At 37.8% G+C, this 25,292-nt stretch overlaps 1 protein-coding gene across 1 annotated transcript in view; it reads right to left on the reverse strand.

Annotated features, from left to right (window-relative positions):
* Positions 1-415: 415 nt before the first annotated feature.
* LOC132422659 (small proline-rich protein 2E-like) overlaps positions 416-25,292 on the reverse strand; it is a 39,134-nt gene continuing 14,257 nt past the window's right edge. Inside the window, 2 exon segments of the mRNA XM_060007500.1 lie at positions 416-762; positions 765-953. Coding sequence (XP_059863483.1) covers positions 691-762; positions 765-932 — 240 coding nt within the window. The 5' untranslated portion in view covers positions 933-953 and the 3' untranslated portion in view covers positions 416-690.

A 25,292-nucleotide genomic window follows, 5' to 3' on the forward strand; every position in this document is an offset into this window, starting at 1 on the left:
ATAAGAAAACTGAGGCTGAGAGAGTTCAATTTTTTTCAGGGTCACACAAGGTATGAGGAGGTAGAAATGAGTTTGAAACCAATAAAAGAATTATTTGATGTGTCCAATCCTAAAGGCATATTTCAGGCAAAACTGAACTCACTGATGGAATAAGTCTAACTCTAATAATTCAATAGGAATGAAAAAGAATGCTCAGAAGAGTAGTTGTAGTTGACAGAAGAGATTAAAAACACTAAATGCAAAAATTAAAAAAGAAGAAGAGAAGAAGAACAACAACAACAAGAAAAAGAACAAGAAGAACAAGAAGGACAAGAACAAGAAGAAGAACAAGAAGAAGAAGAAGAAGAAGGAGAAGGAGAAGAAGGAGAAGAAATGTGGGCTCAACCATGAAATGTACTTTATTGGAGAAGTAAAAGAATATACACACTAAGTGCTCACAGGGTAGAGATCACAGCCCGATTACAGACAAGCAGATGGCAAAGCAAGATCAGGTGATGATCCTGCTGCTCTTCTTCCAACAACATGGTGTCTTCTTCAGGAACCAGGCCTTTTCTCTGTCAGCTGTCAATCCAGGAGGGAGGTTAAGGAAGAAGCAGTCCATCACCATGGCTGAAGGGAGGATGATGGAGTCCTAGGACTAAGATAAGCTTAGATCTTGTTGTTTCATGGTCCTGATGAAATCTGGTGCTGTTACTTGTACTTGGGTGGACACTTCTGCTGGCAGGGTGTGCATGGATGCACAGGAGGACATTTCTGCTGGCACAGTGGATGTGGCACTGCACAGGTGGGCATGGAGGACAGGGACATGGCTCCAGACAGTTTAGAGGTGGGCAAGGTTCAGGGCACTTATGTGGGCAAGGCTCAGGGCACTTAGGTATGAAAACAGGAGGTGACTGGCAGGGCTGCTTGCACTGATGCTGCTTGTAAGTCATCTTTCCTGGGTCTCAAGGAATCTGAAATACAAACAGACAACACTGTTCATAACAGAGACAGTCCTACTGGTAGAACAATTAGCTGGGCACACAACCCTTCCGTCTCCAAGGACTTTCTTTGATCCCTTATAGAGTCTTTATAGTTTTGTGTAACTTCTTCACCATTTTTTTTTAGCACCTCTTGCCCTCAGATCTTCAGTTTTTTCTGGTTAATCTCTCATTCTACCACTTTCTAAAGACAAAATTTCCTATGCAGGTGTTGTGTGAATACAAACACTATCTGGAGAAGAACCCGGAAATAAATTGTAGCCAATCCCAAAACAAATCTCTACTTATATCTCCCATGAGGCCCTGGTTGCTGGTCTAACTGACGTGACTATGGGCTTTTAAGGAGAAATGCAGAGGTCCAAACCCAGCACTCAATGGGATTGAACTCTGAGAGGGATGCATTTGGAACTAATGTAGGGTGGGCTACAGCACAGCATTTCATCTCTCTTACTCTCCTTCAGTTTAAGATCATAGCTCTGACTACATTTCTCTCATCACATTCAGGATCACCTACCAAATACCAGTTAAAATTTACCCCTAAAACCTCATTATCTTCTTTTCCGCATATGGAGCACTAATTGGTTAAAATAAAGTCACCTACACCTCCAGGTTCAATCTTACCACTCAAGTGCCAAAAAGACCTCTAAGATTTGTACTCACCGCAGGCTCCAAAGAAAACCTATCACTGAGTGTCACGAAGATAGCACCACTGAGATGGAGACTCCTTTTATAAGGGCCAGGCAGCCCCACACAGGGAGAACAGCCCAGGACTGACATGATGCACTTATTTCCCAACCCAAATACCATCTGCTGGCAAAATGACTTGCCACACTCATGCTGATATCACAAAACTTCTTTGTCCACGATCTTCCTCACCCTTCACTGAGGAAGTGCACAGTGATTCACTCGAGACCTTGTCTCATATTTCCTATGCCAGTGTTATGTGCCAATTAGGAAATAGGAGAAAATCTTTGACAGCATGTTGCTCTTCCATAGTCAGAGATGGTGCTTCCCCCACTCCCCAGCTCCCAAGCATCTGGTATGTAAAACTCACTACCCCATTCAATTTCGCCTGCCCAGCACCCAGCTTTGTTTCCCCTGGTGGTAGAGACCAGGGTTTGCTAAACCCACATATTTTAACCCCTACCCGCAGTTTTTCTAAACTCCCCTTTTACCATGTTCTACTGGTCTCTTGGCTTTTCTTGACAATTAAATGACTTAAACAGAGCCACAAAATCTTATCTTGATTTCCTAGTGTTGACAGTCCCATGTTGGGTGTGTTTTCAGATAGCTCCCTAAATGAGCTTGAACAGGACTGCATGATCCCTCAGTTTCCTAGGCCATAAGATTACAGGCTGGGGCCACTTCCTAAAGCTCTACATTTGCATATTTACACACTGATCTGGTCTCTGGGGTCCCCACGACCATGAGTGACTTGTGGTCTACTAGAAACCCAAAGTCCTCTCTTCTCATTACCTTCAAAATTGATTCAATGTCTGGGATGTACCCATTTAGAAGTTTTCCACTCATACTCCCAAAATATCTTGTGCTACTTTCCCCTACAAAAGTTAATTCAATGGACTCTATCAGGCCCTGTCTTTTGAAATGACATTTAGTGCATTTTCAGATATTCTTAGTACACTCAGGGAATGAAACTCCAGGAGTCATTGATCCCACCATTCAATTCATGGGTATTTTTCCCTAAATAAATAAAATATGGCTGACAGAGAACCCTGTGATAATTTATTAGTATAATTTGCTGAACCACAGTAACACTTCAGCTAATATTATGCACTACGCCCTCCAGGGGAAAACTTGAGTGCCTTGGCTATGTAGAAATCTATAGGCAACAGTACTGTGTGACATCAAATATTTCCCACCCTCCTTGAAGATCAGTTTACCTACACAGCTGTAAATTAGAGATAAAAAAATACCCGCCTCAAATTTTTGCTACAAAAACTCAACAAAATGCCTAATATAATTTCTTTTGCTTTAAGCTGATGAGTTTATAGTAACTTGTTACAGCAGCAGTAGGAAATGAATACAAAACTGTAACATTCCTTTTCTGTTTAAGTCTTTATCATTTCAGAGTATTTAAATAATGTGCAAATTAAGAAATGGGATTATTGAGTCAAAAACAAAACTATCAATATATTTAAAATGTATGGCATTAATTTCCAAAATGTTTTGATCAAATGACACTCCCACCAATAGTATGTGATAGCGCCTAATTCACTTTCTTTTTAATAAATTTTCAGTGTGGGTCTATCGATCTCATATTTCACTTATAGTTAGCAAGCAAGTTTCAGTCTGACTGTCCTTGATAACTGTTTCACTTCCTATCACATTATGGAAAAATCTGTTACAAGCACTTTAAGACTGCCAGCAGCTCCTATATAGCCTTTAAGTCTCTGTTAGGAACCAGGTATGACAAGAGTATTGGCTGCATACAAAGATTTCTGGTTATTTTGACTAAGAAAATCTGCACTTTGACACTTCTTCAAGAATCAGGATGTACAGAATAATATTCATGGGTGGTGAGTATAATATTGTGTTTATGAAAAACCCTCCCAACCCTTTCTTAGTTGTATCTAAAACATTTGAACTTCCTCTAAAATGAACTGGATGTATGTCTCTGTATATAGATATTCACCCACACAGTAATGGCATATTTCTGTAAAGAGACACAAAGAGATGCCCCTGTAGATGGTATCTGGCTCATTACTAACCCTACAAATTTTTTTTAATCTTTGACATGCATTCTCTCAAATTCACTTGGCTTAAATTAGATTGTTCCATATATGAAGATGCTTATCAGTAATCTGGAGTCTATTTTGTTGGCTAAAGTAGTCTACATTTTAAAAACCTCAAGATAATATCTTGCTGCCAATTTTTCTAAGAAAGGATATTGCAAGGAGTACCTGCTTACAATCAGATAAGCCAAGGAAGCATTGCTCTGCTATTATCATGGCTAGACAGTTGAAAGAATAGTGTCTGCCTTGAAAACTTCCCAGTATAAAATGATGTCTGCTGTGCTTTGCAGAGTGAGTTACTCTGGGTTCAGTTAAGCACTTGATAATACATAGTTCAGGAGCGTGAAGGAAACCCAGGCTTTGCCTACAGGTACCCTAGACACACCTCCAAGCAGGGAGTGGCAACCCTTCTTCTAATTGTAAAGAGAAACCCAATTTCAGAGGGGGATTGACATATATACACTAATATGTATAAAACAGATAACTGACCTTCAAGAAGGCAGAGGAGTAAGACGTGGAGATCACCTTCCTCCCCACAGATACATCAGAAATACATGTACGTGTGGAACAACACCTACGGAACACCTACTGAATGCTGGCAGAAGACCTCAGACTTCCGGAAAAGTAAGAAACTCCCCCACATACCTGGGTAAGGCAAAAGGAAAGAGAAAAAAAAAGGAGACAAAAGACTAGAGACAAGACCTGCACTTTCGGGAGGGAGCTGTAAAAGAGGAAAATTTTCCACACGCTAGGAAGCCCCTTCACTGGTGGAGACGGGGACTTGCACGGCAGGGTGGGAAGCTTCAGAGCCATGGAGGAGAGCACAGCGACAGAGGGCAAAGCGGAGAGATTCCCGCACAGATGATCAGTGCTGACCAGCACTCACCAGCCTGAGAGGCTTGTCTGCTCACTCTCCTGGGCGGGTGGGGGGGTTGGAGCTGAGGCTCTGGCTTCAGAGGTCAGATCCCAGGGAGAGGACTGGGGTTGGCTGCGTGAACACAGCCTGAAGGAGGCTACTGCACCACAGCTAGCCAGGAGGGAGTCCGGTAAAATGTCTGGCTCAGCCTAAGAGGCAAGACACCATTGTTTCATGGTTCACGAGGAGGTGCGATTTAGAGCACTGCCTAAATGAGCTCCAGAGACAAGCGTGAGCTGTGGCTATCAGGGCAGAAACCAGAGATGGGCATGAAATGCTAAGGCTGTTGTTGCAACCACCAAGAAGCCTGTGTGCAAGTAAAGGTCACTATCCACACCTCTCGTCCCAAGAGCCTGTGCAGCCTGCCTCTGCCTGGGTCCCGTGATCCAGGGACAACTTCCCCGGGAGAAAACATGGTGCACCTCAGGCTGTGGCAATGTTACGTTGGTCTCTGCAGCCATAGGCTCACCCTGCATTCTGTACCCTTCCCCAACCCCGGCCTGAGTGAGCCAGAGCTCCCTAATCAGCTGCTACTTTAACACTGTCCTCTCTGAGTGAAGAAAAGACGCCCTCAGGAGACCTACAGGCAGAGGTGTGGCCAAATCCAAAGCTGAAGCCCAGGAGCTGTGCGAACAAAAAACAGAAAGTGAAATTTCTCCCAGCAGCCTCAGGAAAAGAGGATTAAATCTCCACAATCAACTTGAGGTACCCTGCATCTCTGGAATACCTGAATGAACAATGAATCATCCCAAAATTGAGGTGGTGGACGTTGGGAGCAACTGTAAACTTGGAGTTTGCTTTCTGCATCTAATCTGTTTCTGGTTTTATGTTTATCATACTTTAGTATTTAGAGTTTATTATCATTAGTAGATTTTTTATGGATTTCATTGCTCTCTTCCTTTTTTTCTTTTTCTATATAGATTTTTTTCCCTTTTTCTCTTATTGTGAGTGTGTAAGCGTATGCTTCTTAGTGAGATTTTGTCTGTGTAGCTTTGCTTTTACCATTTGTCCTAAAGTTCTGTTGGTCCGTTTTTCTTCTTTTGTTTTGTTTTAGTTTTCCTAGTATAGTTTTTAGCACTTATTATCATTGGTGGATTTGTGTTCTGTTTTTGTTGCTCTCTTCTTCCTTTCTATCTTTTTCTCTTTTATATTTTTACTTTACAATTTTTTTATTTTAATAACTTTATTTTATTTTATTTTTTCACCCTTTTCTTCTGATCCATGCAGCTGACAAGGTCTTGGTGCTCCAACCAGGTGTCAGGCCTGTGCCTCAGAAGTGAGAGAGACAGCCCAGGACATTTATCCAAGAGACACCTCCAAGCTCCACATAATATCAAATGGCAAAAGCTCTCTCAGAGAACTCCATCTCAACGCTAAAACCCAGCTCCACTCAACGACCAGCAAGCTCCAGTGCTGGACACCCTTTGCCAAACAACTAGCAAGACAGGAACACAAAACCACCCATTATCATACAGGCTGCCTAAAATCATAATAAGGTCAGAGATACACCAAAACACACCACTGGATGCAGTCCTGCTGACAAGAAAGACAAGATCCAGCATCATCCACCAGAACACAGGCACCAGTCTCCTCCACCAGGAAGCCTACACAGCCAACTGAACAAACCTTACCCACTGGAGGCAGACACCAAAAACAATGGAACTATTACCCTGCAGCCTGTGAAAAAGAGACCCCAAATACAATAAGTTAAGCAAAATGAGAAGACAGAGAAATACACATTAGATGAAGGAGTAAGGTAAAAACCCACCAGACCAAACAAATGAGAAGGAAATAGGCAGTCTATGTGAAAAAGAATTCAGAACAATGAGAGTAAAAATGTTCCAAAATCGTGGAAATATAATGGAGAATATACAAGAAACATTTAAGAAGGAGCTAGAAGAAATAAAGAGCAAATAAACAATGATAAACAACACAATAAATGAAATTTAAAATTCTTTAGAAGGAATCAATAGCAGAATAACTGAAGCACAAGAATGGATAAGTGACCTGCAAGATAAAATAGGGGAAATAACTACCACAGACTAGAATAAGGAAAAAAGGAATGAAAAGAATTGAGGACAGTCTCAAACCTCTGGGACAACATTAAATGCACCAACTTTAGAATTATAGGGGTCCCAGAAGAAGAAGAGAAAAAGAAAGGGACTGAGAAAATATTTGAGAGATTATACTTGAAAACTTCCCTAATATGGGAAAGGAAATAGTCAATCAAGTCCAGGAAGCACAGAGAGTCCCATACAGGATAAATCCAAGGAGAAACACACCAAGACACATATTAATCAAATTCTCAAAAATTAAATACAATAAAATATTAAAAGTATCAAGGGAAAAACAACAAATAACATAAAAGGGAATCCCCATAAGGCTAACAGCTGATCTTTCAGCAGAAACTCTGAAGGCCAGAAGGGAGTGGCAGGACATATACAAAGTGATGAAAGGGAAAAACATACAACCAAGATTACTCTACTCAGCAAGCATCTCATTCAGATTTGATGGAGAAATTAAAATCCTTACAGACAAGCAAAAGCTAAGAGAATTCCGCACCACCATACCAGCTTTACAACAAATGCTAATGGAACTTCTCTAGTTAGGAAACACAAGAGAAGGAAAAGACCTACAATAACAAACCCAAAACAACGAAGAAAATGGTAATAGGAACATACATGTCAATAATTACCTTAAATGTAAATGGAATAAATGATCTCACCAAAAGATATAGACTGGCAGAATAGATACGAACACAAGACCCATATATATGCAGTCTACAAGAGACATACTTCAGACCTAGGGACACATACAGACTGAAAGAAAGGGGATGGAAAAAGATATTCCATGCAAATGAAAATCAAAAAGCTGGAGTAGCAATTCTCATGTCACACAAAATAAACTGTAAAATAAAGACTATTACAAGACACACAGAAGGACACTTCATAATAATCAAGGGATCGATCCAGGAAGAAGATATAACAATTGTAAATATTTATGCACCCAACAAAGGAGCACCTCAATACATAAGGCAAATGCTAACAGCCATAAACGGGGAAATCGACAGTAACAAAATAATACTAGGCCCCTTTAACACCCCACTTTCACCAATTGACAGATCAACCAAAATGAAAATAAAGAAACACAAGCTTTAAATGATACATTAAACAAGATACACTTAATTGATATTTATAGGACATTCCATCCAAAAACAACAGAATACACATTTTTCTCAAGTGCTCATGGAATGTTCTCCAGGATAGATCATATCTTGGGTCACAAATCAAGTATTGATAAGTTTAAGAAAATTGAAGTCGTATCAGGAATATTTTTCTGACCACAATGCTATGAGACTAAATATCAGTTACAGGAAAAAATCTGTAAAAATACAGACAAGTGGAGGCTAAACAATATGCTGCTAAATATCCAAAAGATCACTGAAGAAATCAAAGAGGAAATCAAAAAATACATAGAAACAAATGGCAATGAAAACACAATGACCCAAAATCTATGGGATGCAGCATACCAGTTCTAAGAGGGAAGTATATAGCAAGATAATCCTACCTCAAGTAACAAGAAACATCTCAAATAAACAACCTAACATTAACCTAAAGGAATTGGAGAAATAAGAATTAAGAAAACTCCAAAGTTAGCAGAAGGAAAGAAATCATAAAGATCACAACAGAAATAAATGAAAAAGAAATGAAGGAAACAATAGCAAAGGTCAATAAAACTAAAAGCTGGTTCTTTGAGAAAATAAAGAAAATTGATAAACCATTAGCCAGACTCATCACGAGAAAAAGGGAGAAGACTCAAATCAGTAGAATTAGAAATGAAAAAGGAGAAGTAACACCTACACGGCAGAAATACAAAGGATCATGAGAGATTACTACAAGGAACTATGGGCCAATACAATGGAAAGCCTGGAAAAAATGGACAAATTCTTAGAAAAGCACAAACTTCCATGACTTATCAAGGAAGAAATAGAAAACATAAACAGATCAATCACCAGCATTGAAATTGAAACTGTGATTAAAAATCTTCCAACAAACAAAAGCTCAGGACCACATGGATTCACAGGTGAATTCTATCAAACATTTAGAGGAGAGGTAACACCTATCCTTCTCAAACTCTGCCAAAATATAGCAGAGGCAGAAACACTCCCAAACTCAGTCTACGAGGCCAGCATCACCCTGACACCAAAACCAGACAAAGATGTCACAAATAAAGAAAACTACAGCCCAATATCACTGATGAACATAGATGGAAAAAACCTCAATGAACTACTAGCAAACAGAATCCAACAGCACATTAAAAGGGTCATACACCATGATCAAGTGGGTTTTATCTCAGGAATGTATGGATTCTTCAATATACTCAAATCAATCAATGTGATACAACATATTATCAAATTGAAGGAGAAAAACCATATGATCATCTCAATAGATGCAGAAAAAGCTTTTGATAAAATTCAACACCCATTATGATAAAAATCCTTCAGAAATTAGGCAGAGAGGGAACTTTCCTCAACATAATAAAGGGCCCATATAACAATCCCACAGCCAACATCGTCCTCAATGGTGAAAAAATAAAACTATTTCCACTAAGATCAGGAACGAGACAAGGTTGCCCACTCTCACCACAATTATTCAACATAGACTTGGAAGTTTTAGCCACAGCAATCAGAGAAGAAAAAGAAATAAAGGATTTCAAACCAGAAAAGAAGAAGTAAAGCTGTTACCATTTGCAGATGACAGGACACTATACGTAGAGAATCCTAAATATGCTATCAGAAAACTACTAAGGCTAATCAATGAATCTGGTAAAGTAGCAGGATACAAAATTAATGCACAGAAATCTCTTGCATTCCTATACACTGATGATGAAATGTCTGAAAGAGAAATTTAGGAAACATTCCCATTTACCACTGCAACAAAATGAATAAAATACCTAGGAATAAACCTACCTAAGGAGCCAAAAGACCTGCATGCAGGAAACTATAAGACAGTGATGAAAGAAATTAAAGATGATACAAACAGATGGAGAGATATACCATGTTCTTGGATTGGAAAAATCAACTTGTGAAAATTACTATACTACCCAAAGCAGTCAACAGATTCAATGCAATCTCTATCAAATTACCAATGGTATTTTTCACAGAACTAGAACAAAATATTTGACAATATTTTTGGAAACATAAAAGACCCCGTATAGCCAAAGCAATACTGAGAAAGAAAAACGGAGCTGGAGGAATCAGCCCCCCTGATTTCAGACTATACTACAAAGCTGCAGTAATCAGCACAGTATGGACTGGCACAAAACAGAAATAAATATCAATGGAACATGATAGAAAGCCCACAGATAAACCCCCACACATACAGTCACCTTATCTTTGATAAAGGAGGCAAGAATATACAATGGAGAAAAGACAGCTTCTTCAATAAGTGGTGCTGGGAAACCTGGACAGCTACATGTAAAAGAATTAAATTAGAAAACTCCCTAACACCACACACAAAAATAAATTCAAAATGGATTAAAGACCTAAATGTAAACCTGACACTAAAAAACTCTTTGAGGAAACCATAGGCAGAACACTCTATGATAAAAATCACTGCAAAATTTTTTTTGACCCACCTTCTAGAGGAATGGAAATAAAAACATATAAACAAATGGGACCTTATGAAATAGAAAAGCTTTTGCACAGCAAAGGAAACCATTAAAGAAATGAAAAGACCACCCTCAGAATGAGAGGAAATATTTGCCAATAAAGCAACTGACAAAGGATTAATCTCCAAAATTTACAAGCAGCTCAGTATCAAAAAAACAAACAACCCAATCCAAAAATGGGCAGAAGACCTAAATAGACATTTCTCCAAAGAAGATATACAGATTGCCAACAAACACATCAAAGGATGCTCAACATCACTAATCATTACAGAAATGCAAATCAAAACTACAATAAGGTATCACCTCACACCAGTCAGAATGGCCATCATCAAAAAATCTAGAAATAGTAAATCCTGGAGAGGGTGTGGAGAAAAGGGAACCCTCATGCACTCTTGGTGGGAATGTGAATTGATATAACCACTATGGAGAACAGTATGGAGGTTCCTTAAAAAACTAAAAATAGAACTACCATACGACCCAGCAATCCCACTACTGGGCATATACCCTGAGAAAACCATAATTCAAAAAGAGTCATGTACCAAAATGTTCATTGCAGCTCTATTTACAATAGCCAGTACATGGAAGCAAGCTAAGTGTCCATCAACAGGTGAATGGATAAAGAAGATGTGGCACATATATACAATGGAATATTACTCAGCCATAAAAGGAAACGAAATTGAGTTATTTGTAGTGTGATGGATGGACTTAGAGTCTGTCATACAGAGTGAAGTAAGTCAGAAAGTGAAAAACACATACCGTATGCTAACACATATAAATGGAATCTAAGAAGAAATAAAAAAGGTAATGAAGTACCTAGGAGTAAGACGGGAATAAAGGCACACACAGACCTACTAGTGCATGGACTTGAGGATATGGGGAGGGGGAAGGGTAAGCTGTGACAAAGTGAGAGAGTGGCATGGACATATATGCACTACCAAACGTAAACTAAATAGCTAGTGGGAAGAAGCCACATAGCACAGGGAGATCAGCTAGGTGGTTTGTGACCACCTAGAGGGGTGGGATAGGGAGGGAGGGAGGGAGATGCAAGAGGGAAGAGATATGGGAACATATATATATGTATAACTGATTCACTTTGTTATAAGGCAGAAACTACACACCATTGTAAAGCAATTATACTCCAATAAAGATGTTAAAAAGAAAAAAGAGTCATGTACCACAATGTTCATTGCAGCTCTATTTACAATAGCCAAGACATGGAAACATCCTAAGTGTCCATCGACAGATGAGTGGATAAAGAAGATGTGGCACATATATACAATGGAATATTACTCAGTCATAAAAAGAAATGAAATTGCTCTATCTACCCCCTGAGAAATCATTGAATGTGGCCCACCCTACACTGGTGTGCTCTTGAAAGACACAGCTCTCTGAAGCTGAAGCCAACCTTGAGGATGATGATGGCTCCCAAGAGCTGGAACAGAAAATCATTTTTTTAATGGAAATCTGGGCAGCATGTCTTTTTTTCACCCCTCTCATCTCCTAGTAGATAAAGATGTTTGTGATTAAATTATGATAAAGATTTCACAGTTTTATGAACCAGATAATCAGATAATGCTTGATTGAGTAATCCTTTTGCTCCATCTGGCATTAACTGGGACTACTTGGTGGTATTCACCTGGTAGCTGATCTGCTCTGGAAGGTTCAAGATAGATTCATCCACATTCACCCTGCCTGATGCCTTGACAGGGACGATGTAAGGCTAGACTCAGTTCCGCTCCTCTCCTTCCCCAGGTAATTTCAAGGTCTCTTCAGGAGAGTGGCCAGATTCTTGCACTATGTCTCAAGACATCAAAAGAAAGAAGAGGGAAATTGACCTAGTGTCACTTCTGCAATAAAAAAGCAGTCATACGACTGCCCATTTTCAAGAACCCATATTCCCCTCACCACACACACATAACTCTCAATAGAGAAATATTAAATAAACTATGCCCATCTTTAATATCACAGCTTTTCACCCTACAACCCCAAACCCTACTGTCTCCACATTTCTGAACCCTGTCTCCCATAATCAGATTTTTGGCTTCCACACACCTTTCAACCCAGTCCCTTACAAACCCTTGATCTATGCAAAACACACATTCCTGATCCTTGTCTTCACCAAACCTCATAACTCTGCCCTCTACATAACCCTCTCCCCATTGCTTTCCCAACAATTCCAGACTCTACACTTCCTGAAACCCAAATTTTGCCATCCATACATTCCTGAGCCCTACCCTCCCAAAGACCTGTACCAGTTATCAATTTACTGTCTCTCTTCTCCAAAGCCAGCCTTCTTTGCCTGTACTGTGATAAGGGATCTGGGCTTTATAAATATTCCTCTTTTTCCAGTTGTTAGGTGTTAAGCTTTGTCAGTAGAAGGCACTAGAGGGACATTAGAAGAGGGTTTTTCTCTTTCTGGTTCTGGTGTATCTCACTTGCAAAGTGGAAAAAGAGGAATAATAATTTGATACTACAATCTATCCATCTCTTAAGGCCAAAAACAGTATGTGTCATGGATTTCAGACTTTTTTTACTCCCTACCATATAATCAACAACAAGTCCATAGGTTCTACCTCCATTACTGGGATTTTCCTTTTTTTTTTCTTTTCTTTTTTTTTTTTTTTTTTTTTTACAGAATATTGTCTTAACTAAAATCTTACATAGAACTGCAACATACAGAAAAGTAAACTTGGGCTACTCTGTTTGAAATTCATAGAAGGGAGATGTAGACCTGTTCTATTAGCCTGTGAATATCTCTGAAAAATCTTACGTTCTTTAGAACATGGATTGGAAGCAAATACTCTGAAATATGACTCTATGTTGTCTACTTTCCTCCATTTTCACTGTCAAAACCCTAAGGCAAGCCACCATCATCTCTAACTTGAACTAATGAAATAGCCTCCAGAGTAGTTCTGCAGCTTCCATGTCTGCCTCCAAATAATTTAATCTTTATTCAGAATCCATGATAATCTCTTTAAATGTAATTTAGAGGATACCATTTCAATGATTTAAAAGGCTCTACATAATCTGTCCCTACCTCTTCTTCCATCTCTTGTCTTCCCCCAACCCATACATACCACTCATTATATTCCACCACAATGCCTCATTTCCACTTCTCCAATAGAACAAGCTCTTTCTCTTTGCATTGCCTTCTGCCTGGAATATTCTTCCCTGAATGATGCTTCTCATCACTCAGGTCTTGGCTCACATGTATCATTAAGGAGATTATTAAGCACAAGTAACAGAAACACATTTCACATTGACTTAATTAATTAAAATTTAATTTCATAGTATTCTTAGTAGAATGGAGTGGCTTATGGCAAACAACACTCTCACCAGGAACAAATAGAAAAATTTGTTATAATTTTAAAGCCAGTTGTTTAAAGAATTCAGAGAGTTCCTAGAGAAATGAAGACCAGAGAGACTAATATCATAAAGAGGAGAAAATCTTAGAAAGAAGAGCTGACTTTTGCAGCTGCTGCTTTTTCTCTGGGAGCATTTACAAGTTCTGACAAAAAACAAGAGACTGATATTCTGAGCTTTCCCAGACATTCAGCTTTTGAGAGACAGAGAAGCTTTTGATCATCTCACTGGGATAGTGTGACACATGGCTGATTGTTCAGAAAATATTTGGCAAAATCTAAAGCTGCATGAGGTGAGGTGATAAAAAGTTAAGTATTCAAGGGAATGTTAAGAGTAATAATATGAAAATTTGCATTATACTCTAATAAGCTAAATATTCATTATCTACAGTAACACTAAAAGAATATAAAACTAAGAAATTAATCAAAGGAAAATAAAATATAAAGAAATATTAATTCAAAAAAGGGCAAGAGAAAATGAACATAAAACATGTAGTAAGATGGTAGATATTAGTAATTAATTAAATGTTATTAGGCTAAATACACCAATATTACACCAAGATTGTCACACTGGATTTCTTTAAACTATATGTTGTTATAAGAGACACACCAAATTAAAAGGAGCAGAAAAGTTGAATGTAAAAGTACGGAAAAGATAGAGTTTGTAAGAAATAGCCATAAGAAACCTGGTGTAGCTATACTAATACCAAACAGAGTAAAATTTAAGTAAAATTTAAGTCAAGAAGCCTTTCTAAAGATAAAAAATGGCATTTCGTAAGAATGAAATGATCAATGCAACAAGAAGGTTTAGTAATTCTAAATCTGGATGTATCTCAGAACATGGTTTCAAAATGCATAAAGAAAATATTGACAGAACAAAAATAGAGGCAAATCAAAATCACATTCCAGTTCCAAAAGTTAATACAACAAGCAGACAAAAAAATCAATAAGGAAAGAGAATTTCTCCCTATTGCAATTAACAAACTTGACCTTATTGTAATATATAGAATATCATACCAAATAAAATATACCTATGGAATATTTACCAAAACAGATCACATGCTTGTCATAATATGTCTCAACAAATTTTAAAGGATTAAAATTATACAGAATGTATGCTTCAACTACATTGGAATAAAGCTGTAAATTTATAACAGATGGGTAATTAGAAAATCACAAACTAATTAGAAATTAAATAATATAATTCAAAATAACCCATGGGTCATATCAAATTCCTATGAGAATTATAAAATATTTTAAGTGAATTATAATCAAAATGTGACATATCAACACTCATTTGATGCAGTGCTATTGAGAGAGAAATTTAGAGTCCCAAGTACATATAATAGAAAAGAAAAAAACTGAAAATCAATTATTTAAACTTCCATCTCAAGAAACTAGAAATAGAACAAATTTAACTTAAAGAAAGTAGAAGAAAATAATAAAGAATAGAAATAAGCAAAATATAAAACAAACAGAAAAATGAACAAAGCCAAAAGATGGTTTTAAAATGTATTAGTAACAATAATTTCCTAGACAACTGGCCAAGAAATAAAAGGAGAAAAATAAATAACCAATATTAGGAATGGAAAAAGTGGTATCACTACAGATCCTAGAGGCATTCAAAAAATAATAATAGAACATTATGAATAACTTTAAGCAAATAAATTTTACAATTGAATTAGACAAACCATAAAAATACAACTTACAAGAACTAATACAAAAATAAATTTAAAAGCTGAATAGTTCCATAAAGTAGATGAATCAGCTATTAAAAACTTTTCCACAAAGAATACTGACCCAGTAGTCTTCACTGTGAATTCTTCCAAAATTTTTCATTTAAAAGTTGTATTATAAAAAAATGTATCATAATTTAGAAAAGTATATGAATACATATAGGAGAAAAGTATATGCATCCTTTTTTTAAAATAACAAAGTGAGCACCCATATATCCACCACACAGGTTGAGAACTAGAATTTGACTAGTATCTTAGAGTTCCAAATTTTTAAGGAAGTAATGAGACCAATTCTATGCAAATTCTTCCAGAGAATGAAAAACAGTGGGACAGTTTTCAATTCAGGAGACAAGTAATCATAATTGTTTTAAATACATAACTGTCTTGATTAATATTAAAAGTTTTTGATAAAATTCAGCTTTTATTTCTGATAAATATGCTTCACTAATTAGGAATAAAAGGTTCTTCCCTAATCTAATGGAGTGTCTGCAAAAATATCTACAGGAAACATCATACTTAATAGTGAAATATTGAAAGTTCCCCTCTGAGATCAGGAATGAGATCAAGGAGCCCATTATTATCATTTTTACTCAGCCTTCCTGGAGTTCTTGACAATGCAACAAGGTGAAAAAAAGAAAGGAGGCATAAATATTTGAAATTGCATATCAGAAAAACTAGATTTGTGGGGGGGGAGTTGTTTTGTTCGATTTACTGTGACTGTTGCTTGCTTATACATAGGATGAAGGAAAAAATATGTTTAAGGAAATCTTTTCAGAGAAGAAGAGGAAATGTTGAAAATTCTGTCAATTAACTATTTGTATAAAACTATATGTTTTGAAATTTCCTATATTATTTCATTATTTACAAACTTGTACTGACTACCAACCATTTGCCTGATCTTGGGGTTGGTGCTGAAAATAAAGGAACAGTGTCTGTCCCTGGGGATTTCAGTGTCTAATATTAGGAAGAAAACAATACGGCAAAGTAGACTATAGCAAAGGAAGAGTAACTCATTAAATACCCTTTTTCCTTCAACTATCCCTTTTATGAAATCTTTTTCAAAATATTCACCATTCTGATGAAAGGTGAGGTGTAGGGAAAAAAATAATTTGGCAACCCCTCTCACTTGCCTGTGGTTTGCTTTTGGAGGAGTTCCTTCACAGCTCTGAAGCTAGGTTTTCTAACACAAACAAAAAGAATGCAAAATAAACAAGAGATAGTTGAGTTGAAAGAGAACAAAGTTAACACACATGAAATGTCAGCATTTCTGGGGCCATTGTGGAGCCTTCTCTTGCTCATTGGTCTAGTGTGGGCCACTGATTGCAGTCTCAAGACACCAGACATCCTATCACTTGGCAAGCAGGTTTTAACTTTGCAGTATGGGATTGCATCAGCACTCCTGGCTAGAGGACTTCAAGGCTGAAAAGATCAGGGATTCTCATCTATAGTAAAAGGAACTTTACTTCAAAATTGGGAAGATGTGATGTCTGAACATTTTTGTCTCCTGTATCTTATAGGTTTACTTAGATCCAAGAAAGACATCCTTTCAGCAGCAGTAACAAAGTAAGGTCCCCAGATACATGAGCCTTGTCCACACCCAAGGACCCTGAATTCTGCACCCACCTCACAGCCAGCTGAAGCATGCCCCACATCAGGAGGAATGCCCACCTTAGCAGAAGTGACATCCTCAGTAGTAATTGCAAAGCAAACCAAAGTGCAGTTGATCATTTTTCTTGGGAGCATCTCCCATAAGTAACAGAATTAACATACTTTCAAGATCTTTCCTGAAAGAGCGCTGTCTTTATCTTATCTGCAATGGTCAAGACAGTGTCAGTTCTTCCAGTTTCTGGATAGGAAAGATCTTCAGGACATAGGTTTAATTCCCTTCTCTAGATCTCTTCCCATTTGAACAAAATTGTCCTGAAGTGTGGACAACTCAATAAAAGGTTATGCATATTAAGTCCCTTCCCCCACCTTCATAGAGGGCTAAATCCATCCTTTGCATACTCTCCACTTCCTCGACCAGCTGGTCCAGAGACAACCCAGCTGGCTCCTTCTCTGCTTTCTCCAATAAAACTTTGTTCCCTAAGAGGGCCATCCTCCTGTTCACTTGGCATCCATCCCCAGCATGGTTTCTTGTGGGAGAGTGGAATTTGAGACTAGGAAGGGTAGAAACTAATGCAAAGAGGAGTGAGTGCCCAGCCAGGGAAGAGAGATGAAGAAGTGACAAAGGAGGGACCATAGGAGACTCTGGAGATCCAGACAGTTAAAAAGAAGGAGGGGTTTCCCTGGCGGTCCAGTGAGCAAGATTCTGCGCTTCCAATGCAGGGGGCACGGTTTCAATCCCTGGTCAGGGAACTAAGATCCCACATGCCTGTGCAGCACAGCCATAAATAAATAATTAATTAAATATACAAACAAGCAAATAAACAAATAATTTTTTAAAAAAAAAAGAAGACAGAGAAGGAGGAAGTGGAGGAGGAAGAGGACTTGTGGAGATAGAATTGAAACTTTGATGGAAGCACTTCTTCTGACTGCAAGGTAGGGCAGGGCTCAAGTCTTGAGTGGACAGATTCGAGGATGTGGAGAGAAGTATGGCAAGTCACTTTGTATTGCTGCTGCTACTACTGATAAAGCATCTTCCCCCAGGATTAAGAAACCTGCAAGAAATTATGAATACCTTTTCTATTTCAATTAATGCTTTCTCATTTAAACTGTATTACTATAAAGTTTAAGCTTGAATGTAAAGGGCACTCTGTCCTCTCACCTCCTTTTTCAGTCTCAGGGACTAAAACCTCTCTGTCATGACCATTAGCCTCCTAGGAACTACCACATTCTGGGAATAACAACGATATGATTTTTGGAGCACTTTCTCTGAGCCAAGTCTTTACTTGTGTTAAATAATTTAATCTTCACAGTCACTAACAACTGGTCCTTTAAATGATTTATGGCTAGGTATTAAATAATTTAAGATCAATTACACAAGTAGAAAATGTAGACTCAAGATGTGAATCAAGTCATGTGGACTGGGAGTGCATTGCCTTTATAATAAATGCAATTATCTCAGAGATTAAGTAACTTGCCCCTGGTTATGCATCTAGTAAATAATATAGAGTCTGTCTGACTCCAACTCTGTCAACATTGTCTCCATGGGAGGAGAGAAAGGACATCAGACTGGGTCATATGTGGAAATGCAGAGGCAACAGAATTGCTTAACCTGAAGAAGAGAAGGTTTTGATGGGAAAGACAAGAGAGATTGATGCCTAAAGGCACTGTAGGAGGATGCACAAGTTGTTAATGAGGTTCAAGTGGTAGACATAGGGAGAGTGAGTAGAAGTTATATGAGGCAGGTTTCAGTTTGGTACAAGACAGACATTTCTCAAAGCAGATCTTCTCCCAGGAGAGTGGCTTCCTTAAAAAGCAGTTACAGCTTGTCACTAGAGGTGTTTTAGCAGAGGTTAGAAGTCCTGAGTCTGAGATGTTCCAGAGGGCTTCTTTCCTGGACCTGGGAGTGCCTGGACTTCTCTCCTTAGCTTCTAGAAGTGTTTATGCCTTGGATCTTTCCCACTGGGGCCACTCTCTCACCTGCTCATGGCTTCCTCAGGAAATTTCACAGCACCTTCCTCACCATACACATACACACATACACACACACACACACACACACACACACACACACACACACAGGAAAGATTCAATCAGTAATTCAGAGATGTGTACACTTTTTATTTTGCTATATTTTGAATTTTAGCAGGTAGGTTCAGAAATTCATCTATATGATGACCCTGTGAAATACTTTCTTTGGACTATTATAGAAGTATGCATTACTCTTATTTGTTGATAAATGTTTGTCATAACCCTGATGTAAGCCAAATATGAACAGAAGCTTTGATCAGGCCTGTTTTTCTTGTTCAATCATACTTCTGAGAACTTCAATTTCATGATGTCATTTCAGGGAACAATTTCATACTGTGTAATTAATAACGTCTAGTTTTATATCATCTCAGCCAGTTCACTCTGGCTGACTAAGCTTATTAAAGAGTTTATTAAAAGGCTATTAAAAGGCTATTGGGTGGAACTGCTGGGAGAGCTAAAGAACCAGGTTTGAAGCTAAGTATCGAGGAACTATGCCCAAAACCACACCACAGAACTGGCCTGGTGAGGAAGCTGCTGCCACCACCGCCTCCACTCCACCAATGCAACATTTGTGCCAGGAGCACACCCTTGCATCCTCAGCCAACAGCAAAAGAGAGCCACGACCCTTGCCAGCAAAATGTATTCTACAAGGAGACCCTCTTCCCACTGCTTCTTTCTGGAGCAATTCTGATTGGTAGAGCCCAAGCTGTAAAAGACACTGTGAGACTGATTTTCTGGGTTCTACTTTGGGAAGAAAGGATGCATAAGTCTATAAAATAGCCCATACATAGTAAGGTGTTCAAAGGGTATTGGAAAATGAGGAGGGAAATTACATATATTTGCCACAAGCTCAAATTAATACTGAATTTATATCCAGGCCAGTTGAGATGAAAACTGGCAACATTAGTCACATATTTGAAATATCTGTCAGGGGGTTCAGTTTTGCTAGCTGTAAATGACCTGGATGCTCATTTAAAATCAAAAATGGAACACTATACATCTCAGGGAGGCTGCATCCAAGTAGAGCAGACTTAACTGTATTTATCAGTTGTGTTATAATTTTGACTACATAGGCGTTATCACAGGTACCAGACTCAAGGAATTATTAGAATAATTGGAGCTAATATTGTGAGCTTAACAGTTCCACCTGATAGTGCCTCTATTTCTTCCATTTATCTTTCTCCATCCCACTCATGCTACCTTCATCCAAGTACCATCAGTTCTCACCTGGCCTAATTGTAAGAGCCTCTCAACTGGTCTTCTTCAACCCCTGATGCCCTATAAGCCATTCACCACACTGCAGCCAAACTACAAGTGAGGCTATGTTATTTGCTTAATACCCATCAGTGGCTTCCTGTTACACTTAAAAACATAACTGACCTCCTTAACATTGGGCCATAAGGCTATGATGGTTTGGCTATCCCCTCATATCTAATCCCATGAAGCATGGGTCACAACGTGCTCCCCTGGCTTGGCTTATGAGCTCTGGTCACACTGGCCTTTCTGCTCCTCATATGTTCCACGTTCCTTCCCTCCCACCCAAAACACATGCCAGTCTCTCAGCCGGGAGCTATCTTTCCCTAGTTGATTTTCATGTACTGTAGAGTGTTCAGGCTAACTCTGATTGATTATTCTACACAAGGTTAGTTCCTCCTGTTTTATCCTCTTATAACCCTGAACTGCTCTTTCATGACATATATAGAATTATTAAAGAATTATTCATGTAACCATTTGTTTAATGTCCACTGACCTTGATGGATTTAAGTTTCATGTATTACTCACTGCTATATGCCCAACACCAAACAGTTTCCAGGACAAATGAGGTCCTCAATAAAAGTTCACGGAATGACTCTTCTCCTCTTCCCTTCCCTCTGGAAACTAAGATTTGGCCAAGCATGAGATGAGAGCTGATAATGTCTCAGAAAGAATAGGGCACTGTCAAGCAGGTTATTGGGTTCCAGTATTCACTGTGTGACCCTAGACACATTATTTTATATATCTAGACCTCAGTTCAGCAGTGGGAACACAGAAAACAAACTTTAAATTCTTACTTGAACTTCCTCTATGCTCTATTAGTTTATTGCCCACACATACATTTATCCATCTATCAATGTGTGCTTATCAGTCTTAATTATCCACCAGCCCCATACTTGATCAGACAGAATCACTCCATCCATTGTTCTGTCCAAGCTGTTCTTGTCCTCAGAAGATCCCAGTGCCATGAAGAGGACTGACTTGGGACCTCTCAGCCTACATGTAACTGGGGTCTGGAGCAAATATCAAGTCTTTTCCCAGCAGTTCTAATTCATGTCAGTTCCTGAAAACTAACTCCTGACTTTCAAAGAAAATTCCACAGTTTGGCAGCTGTTTGGATACTAACATTTTCCTTTCACCTGGAAGAGCAACCATGAAGAAGAAATAACATACCCTTGTCTGTATGAGTATAATAAAGACTACTTTTATCAGAACATCTGGAGCTTTCCAAGAAAGCACTTGTCGATGGCCAAGAAAGCTGATTCAGATTTTATACAACAAGGTTTTGTAGCCACTGCAAGTAAAAGTGAAAGAGTAAAGCAGGGGTGAAGTGAGAGTAGCATCGACATATATACACTACCAACTGTAAAATAGATAGCTAGTGGGAAGCAGCAGCATAGCATAGGGATATCAGCTCAGTGCTTTGCGACAACCTAGAGGGATGGGATAAGGAGGGTGGGAGGGAGGTTCAAGAGGAGGGGGTATGGGGATATATGTATACATATGGCTGATTCACTTTGTTGTACAACAGAAACTAACACAGCATTGTGAAGCAATTATACTCCAATAAAAATGTATAAAAAGAAACATGTAAATCAGAAAAAAAATAATACGTCCTTTTATTATGCCTAATGTGGATAATATAACTCAAGTATGTAGACTTCTAGGAGAATAATTTTAGAACTTAGGTGATGAGTTAAGTGGATAGATACCATGATCCTATCATAACAGTTCCTGTAATATCTGAGCACAAGGAGGATATAGAGTATTTCCAATACCCCTTTCTACTTAATTCCCTCCCAAAGGCATCCACAGTTCAGGTTCCTATCACCGAGGGTGAGTTTTGCTTATTCCAGAACATCATACATACGGAATCATACAGAACTCACTCTGCTGTATTTGACTTTTTTTGCCAAACATAATGTTTTGATATCCATCATGCTGTTGCTTTTATCAATAGTTTTTAAAGGTTTTTTTTTTATTGCTAGGGTATTCCGCTGTGTGAATTATCTACAATTTATTCATCCATTTATATGCTGATAAACATTTGGATTGTTTCAATTTGGAGCTGCTCAAAAAAAGTTACTATGAATATTTATGTACAAGTCTTTTATGGATATATGTTTTTATTTCTCTTAAATAAATATTTAGAAATGAAGCTTCTTGGTCATAACAGAGATGTATGTTTAACATTGTAAGAAACTGTCAGATTGTTTTCTAAACTGGTTGTGCCATTTCGCACTCTCACCAGCATTGCATGAGAGTTCCAAGTGTTCCACATCCTTGCCACACTTGTTTAAGTCACTTACTTTAATCTTAGCCATTTTCATGATCTGAAATGGTATCTCATGGGGTTTTTAACTTCACTTCCCTGATTAGTAATGTTGTTAAGCATTTTTTCACATGTTTTTTGGTCATTTACACATTTTACTTGACCATAAATGTTGGGTCTATTTCTGGATTCTTTTTTTCTTTTTTTTTTTTTTTTTTTGCGGTACGTGGGCCTCTCACTGTTGTGCTCTCTCCCGTTGTGGAACACAGGCTCCGGACGCGCAGGCTCAGCGGCCATGGCTCACGGGCCCAGCCGCTCCACGGCATGTGGGATCTTCCCAGACAGGGGCACGAACCCGTGTCCCCTGCAGCGGCATGTGGACTCTCAACCACTGCGCCACCGGGGAAGCCCTATTTCTGGATTCTTTATACTGTTCCATTGATCTGTATGTCTATCATATACCAAAGCCACACATTCTTGATGGATGAATATCTTAGACTTCAAGTCTAAGTCTTGAAATCAGATAGTGTGGGACCCACAATTTTGTTCTTTTCCCAGATTATTTGGATTAGTCTAGATTCTTTCCATTTCCATATAAATTTGGCCTGTTAATTTCTCCCCAAAAAAGCCAGCCAGGATTTTTATTGGGATTACAAGGAATCAATAGATTAATTTAAGAGGGCTGATATATTTTAAGTAGTGTGATATCCAATGTATGAATTCTGTATATCAATTCATTTATTTATATCTTCTTGAATTTTTCTCTGGATTGTTTTATAAAAGTTTTCAGTATAGAAGTCTTGCACATTTTTGTTAAATATAGTTCTAATACTTTATGATTTCTATGCTGTTGTTAATTTATTTTTATTTTATTTATAATTGTTTGGTGATGGTATACAGAAATATAATTGATTTTTATATATTGGCCTTATATTCTGTGGCATTGCTAAAGTCACTTAATTCCAATATATATTTGTGTAACTTCCTTAGAAATCAGTTATCTGTTAATAAAGACATGTCATCTGTTAATAAAGACATATCATCAGTCATCTGTTAATAAAGATATATTTGCTTCATTTTTTCCAATTCATGCTTTTATTTTTTTAATTTTTCTTACCCTATTGCACTAGCTAGAACCTCCAGTAAATGTGGAATAGAAGTAATGAGTTGAGATATACTTGCCTTGCTCCTGATATTAGGGGGAAAATATTTCACAATTAGCACAATGTTAGCTGTAGGTTTTTCATAGGTGAACTTCATCAAACAGAGATAATTCCATTCAATTACTATTCTGCAGAAATTTTTATCATGAATATGTGTTGAATTCTGTCAAATGCTTTCTCTACATCTTTTGAAATAATAGTGTGATTCTTCTCCTCTATTCAGTTAATTTTGGTGAATTGCATTGACTTATTTTTAGAATAATTAAATAAATATTGCATTCTTGTGATAAATCCGCTTAATATATTGCAGGACTTAATTTACTAATATTTTGTTAAAGATTTTTGCTTCTGTGTTCATGATGGATACTGGTCCGTAATTTTACTTTTTGGAATGTTCTTGTCAAATTTCGTTATCAGAGCTATATTATCCCTGACTAGACTTGGCGAGTATTCATTCCCTCTTCCTCTGTTTTCTGAAAGAGATTATGTATGATTAATATTTTTTCTCCCTTAAGTGTTTTTGATACAGTTCACTAGTTAACCAATTTGACCACAGAATTTTCTAAATGTGGAGGCTTTAAATTATGAGTTAAATGTCTCTAATAATTATAGGGGCTGTATTACTCAAGGTTCAACCGGAGAAACAGAACCAGTAGATGATATACATTAAGAGATATATTGCAAGGACTTGTCAGCTGAGCAAGTCAAAAATCCATAGGGCGGACTGCCAGGAATGGCAGGCTGAAACTATCTGTCATGGGCTGAAGTTACTGTAGATGCATAGGATTGCTTCAGGCATGTTTCAGTTCTACTCTTAAGGCCTTTCAACTATTGAATCAGACCAACCCAGATTATCTAGTATATTCTCCCTTACTCATAGTCATTTGATTATGAACATTAATCGCATCTACCTTTATGCAACACCTAGAACAGTGTTAGAATAACTAGGGATTGTAGCCTAGCCAAGCTGACACATCAGAAGATAATTACAGAGCTATCTAAATTTTCTTTACGTGTTAGTTCTTGTTACTTGATTTTCAATGAGTTTGTACTTTTCATATAAGTTGTAAAACTTATTGTTATGAAGTTGTTTAAAACATCTGCTCATTATCTTTTTTATGTAACATTGTCACATCTATCATTTGTGGAATATTTTCTATCCACTCAATATATACAACAATGTCACCATGTATGAAAAGATGCTCAAGCCACAAACTAAATAATAATTTTTAAATAATAATAAATTTTAAACCCTAGGATTCATCTCTGATTTCTCATGTCCTCCCCTCGCACATATAATTTCTCCCCAAAATTCTGTACTAAGAATAGAATCACTTCTCATCTTCTCATTATCTCCAGTGTTCTTATCCTGGTTGGAGTCAGTATTATCCTTCCTCTGAAACACTGCAAAAGTCACCTATCTTGTCTCTTTCTTCCAAATTTGCGCCACAATCCCTTATCAGAAAAACTGCAGAAATCATATCAAGACATTAATATTATTCACTGTCTTTACTGAAATTATCAAATATCTTCCCATGTCAAATAAAATC

This window comes from Delphinus delphis, chromosome 1, assembly GCF_949987515.2.
Source record: "Delphinus delphis chromosome 1, mDelDel1.2, whole genome shotgun sequence".
NCBI lineage: Eukaryota > Metazoa > Chordata > Mammalia > Artiodactyla > Delphinidae > Delphinus > Delphinus delphis.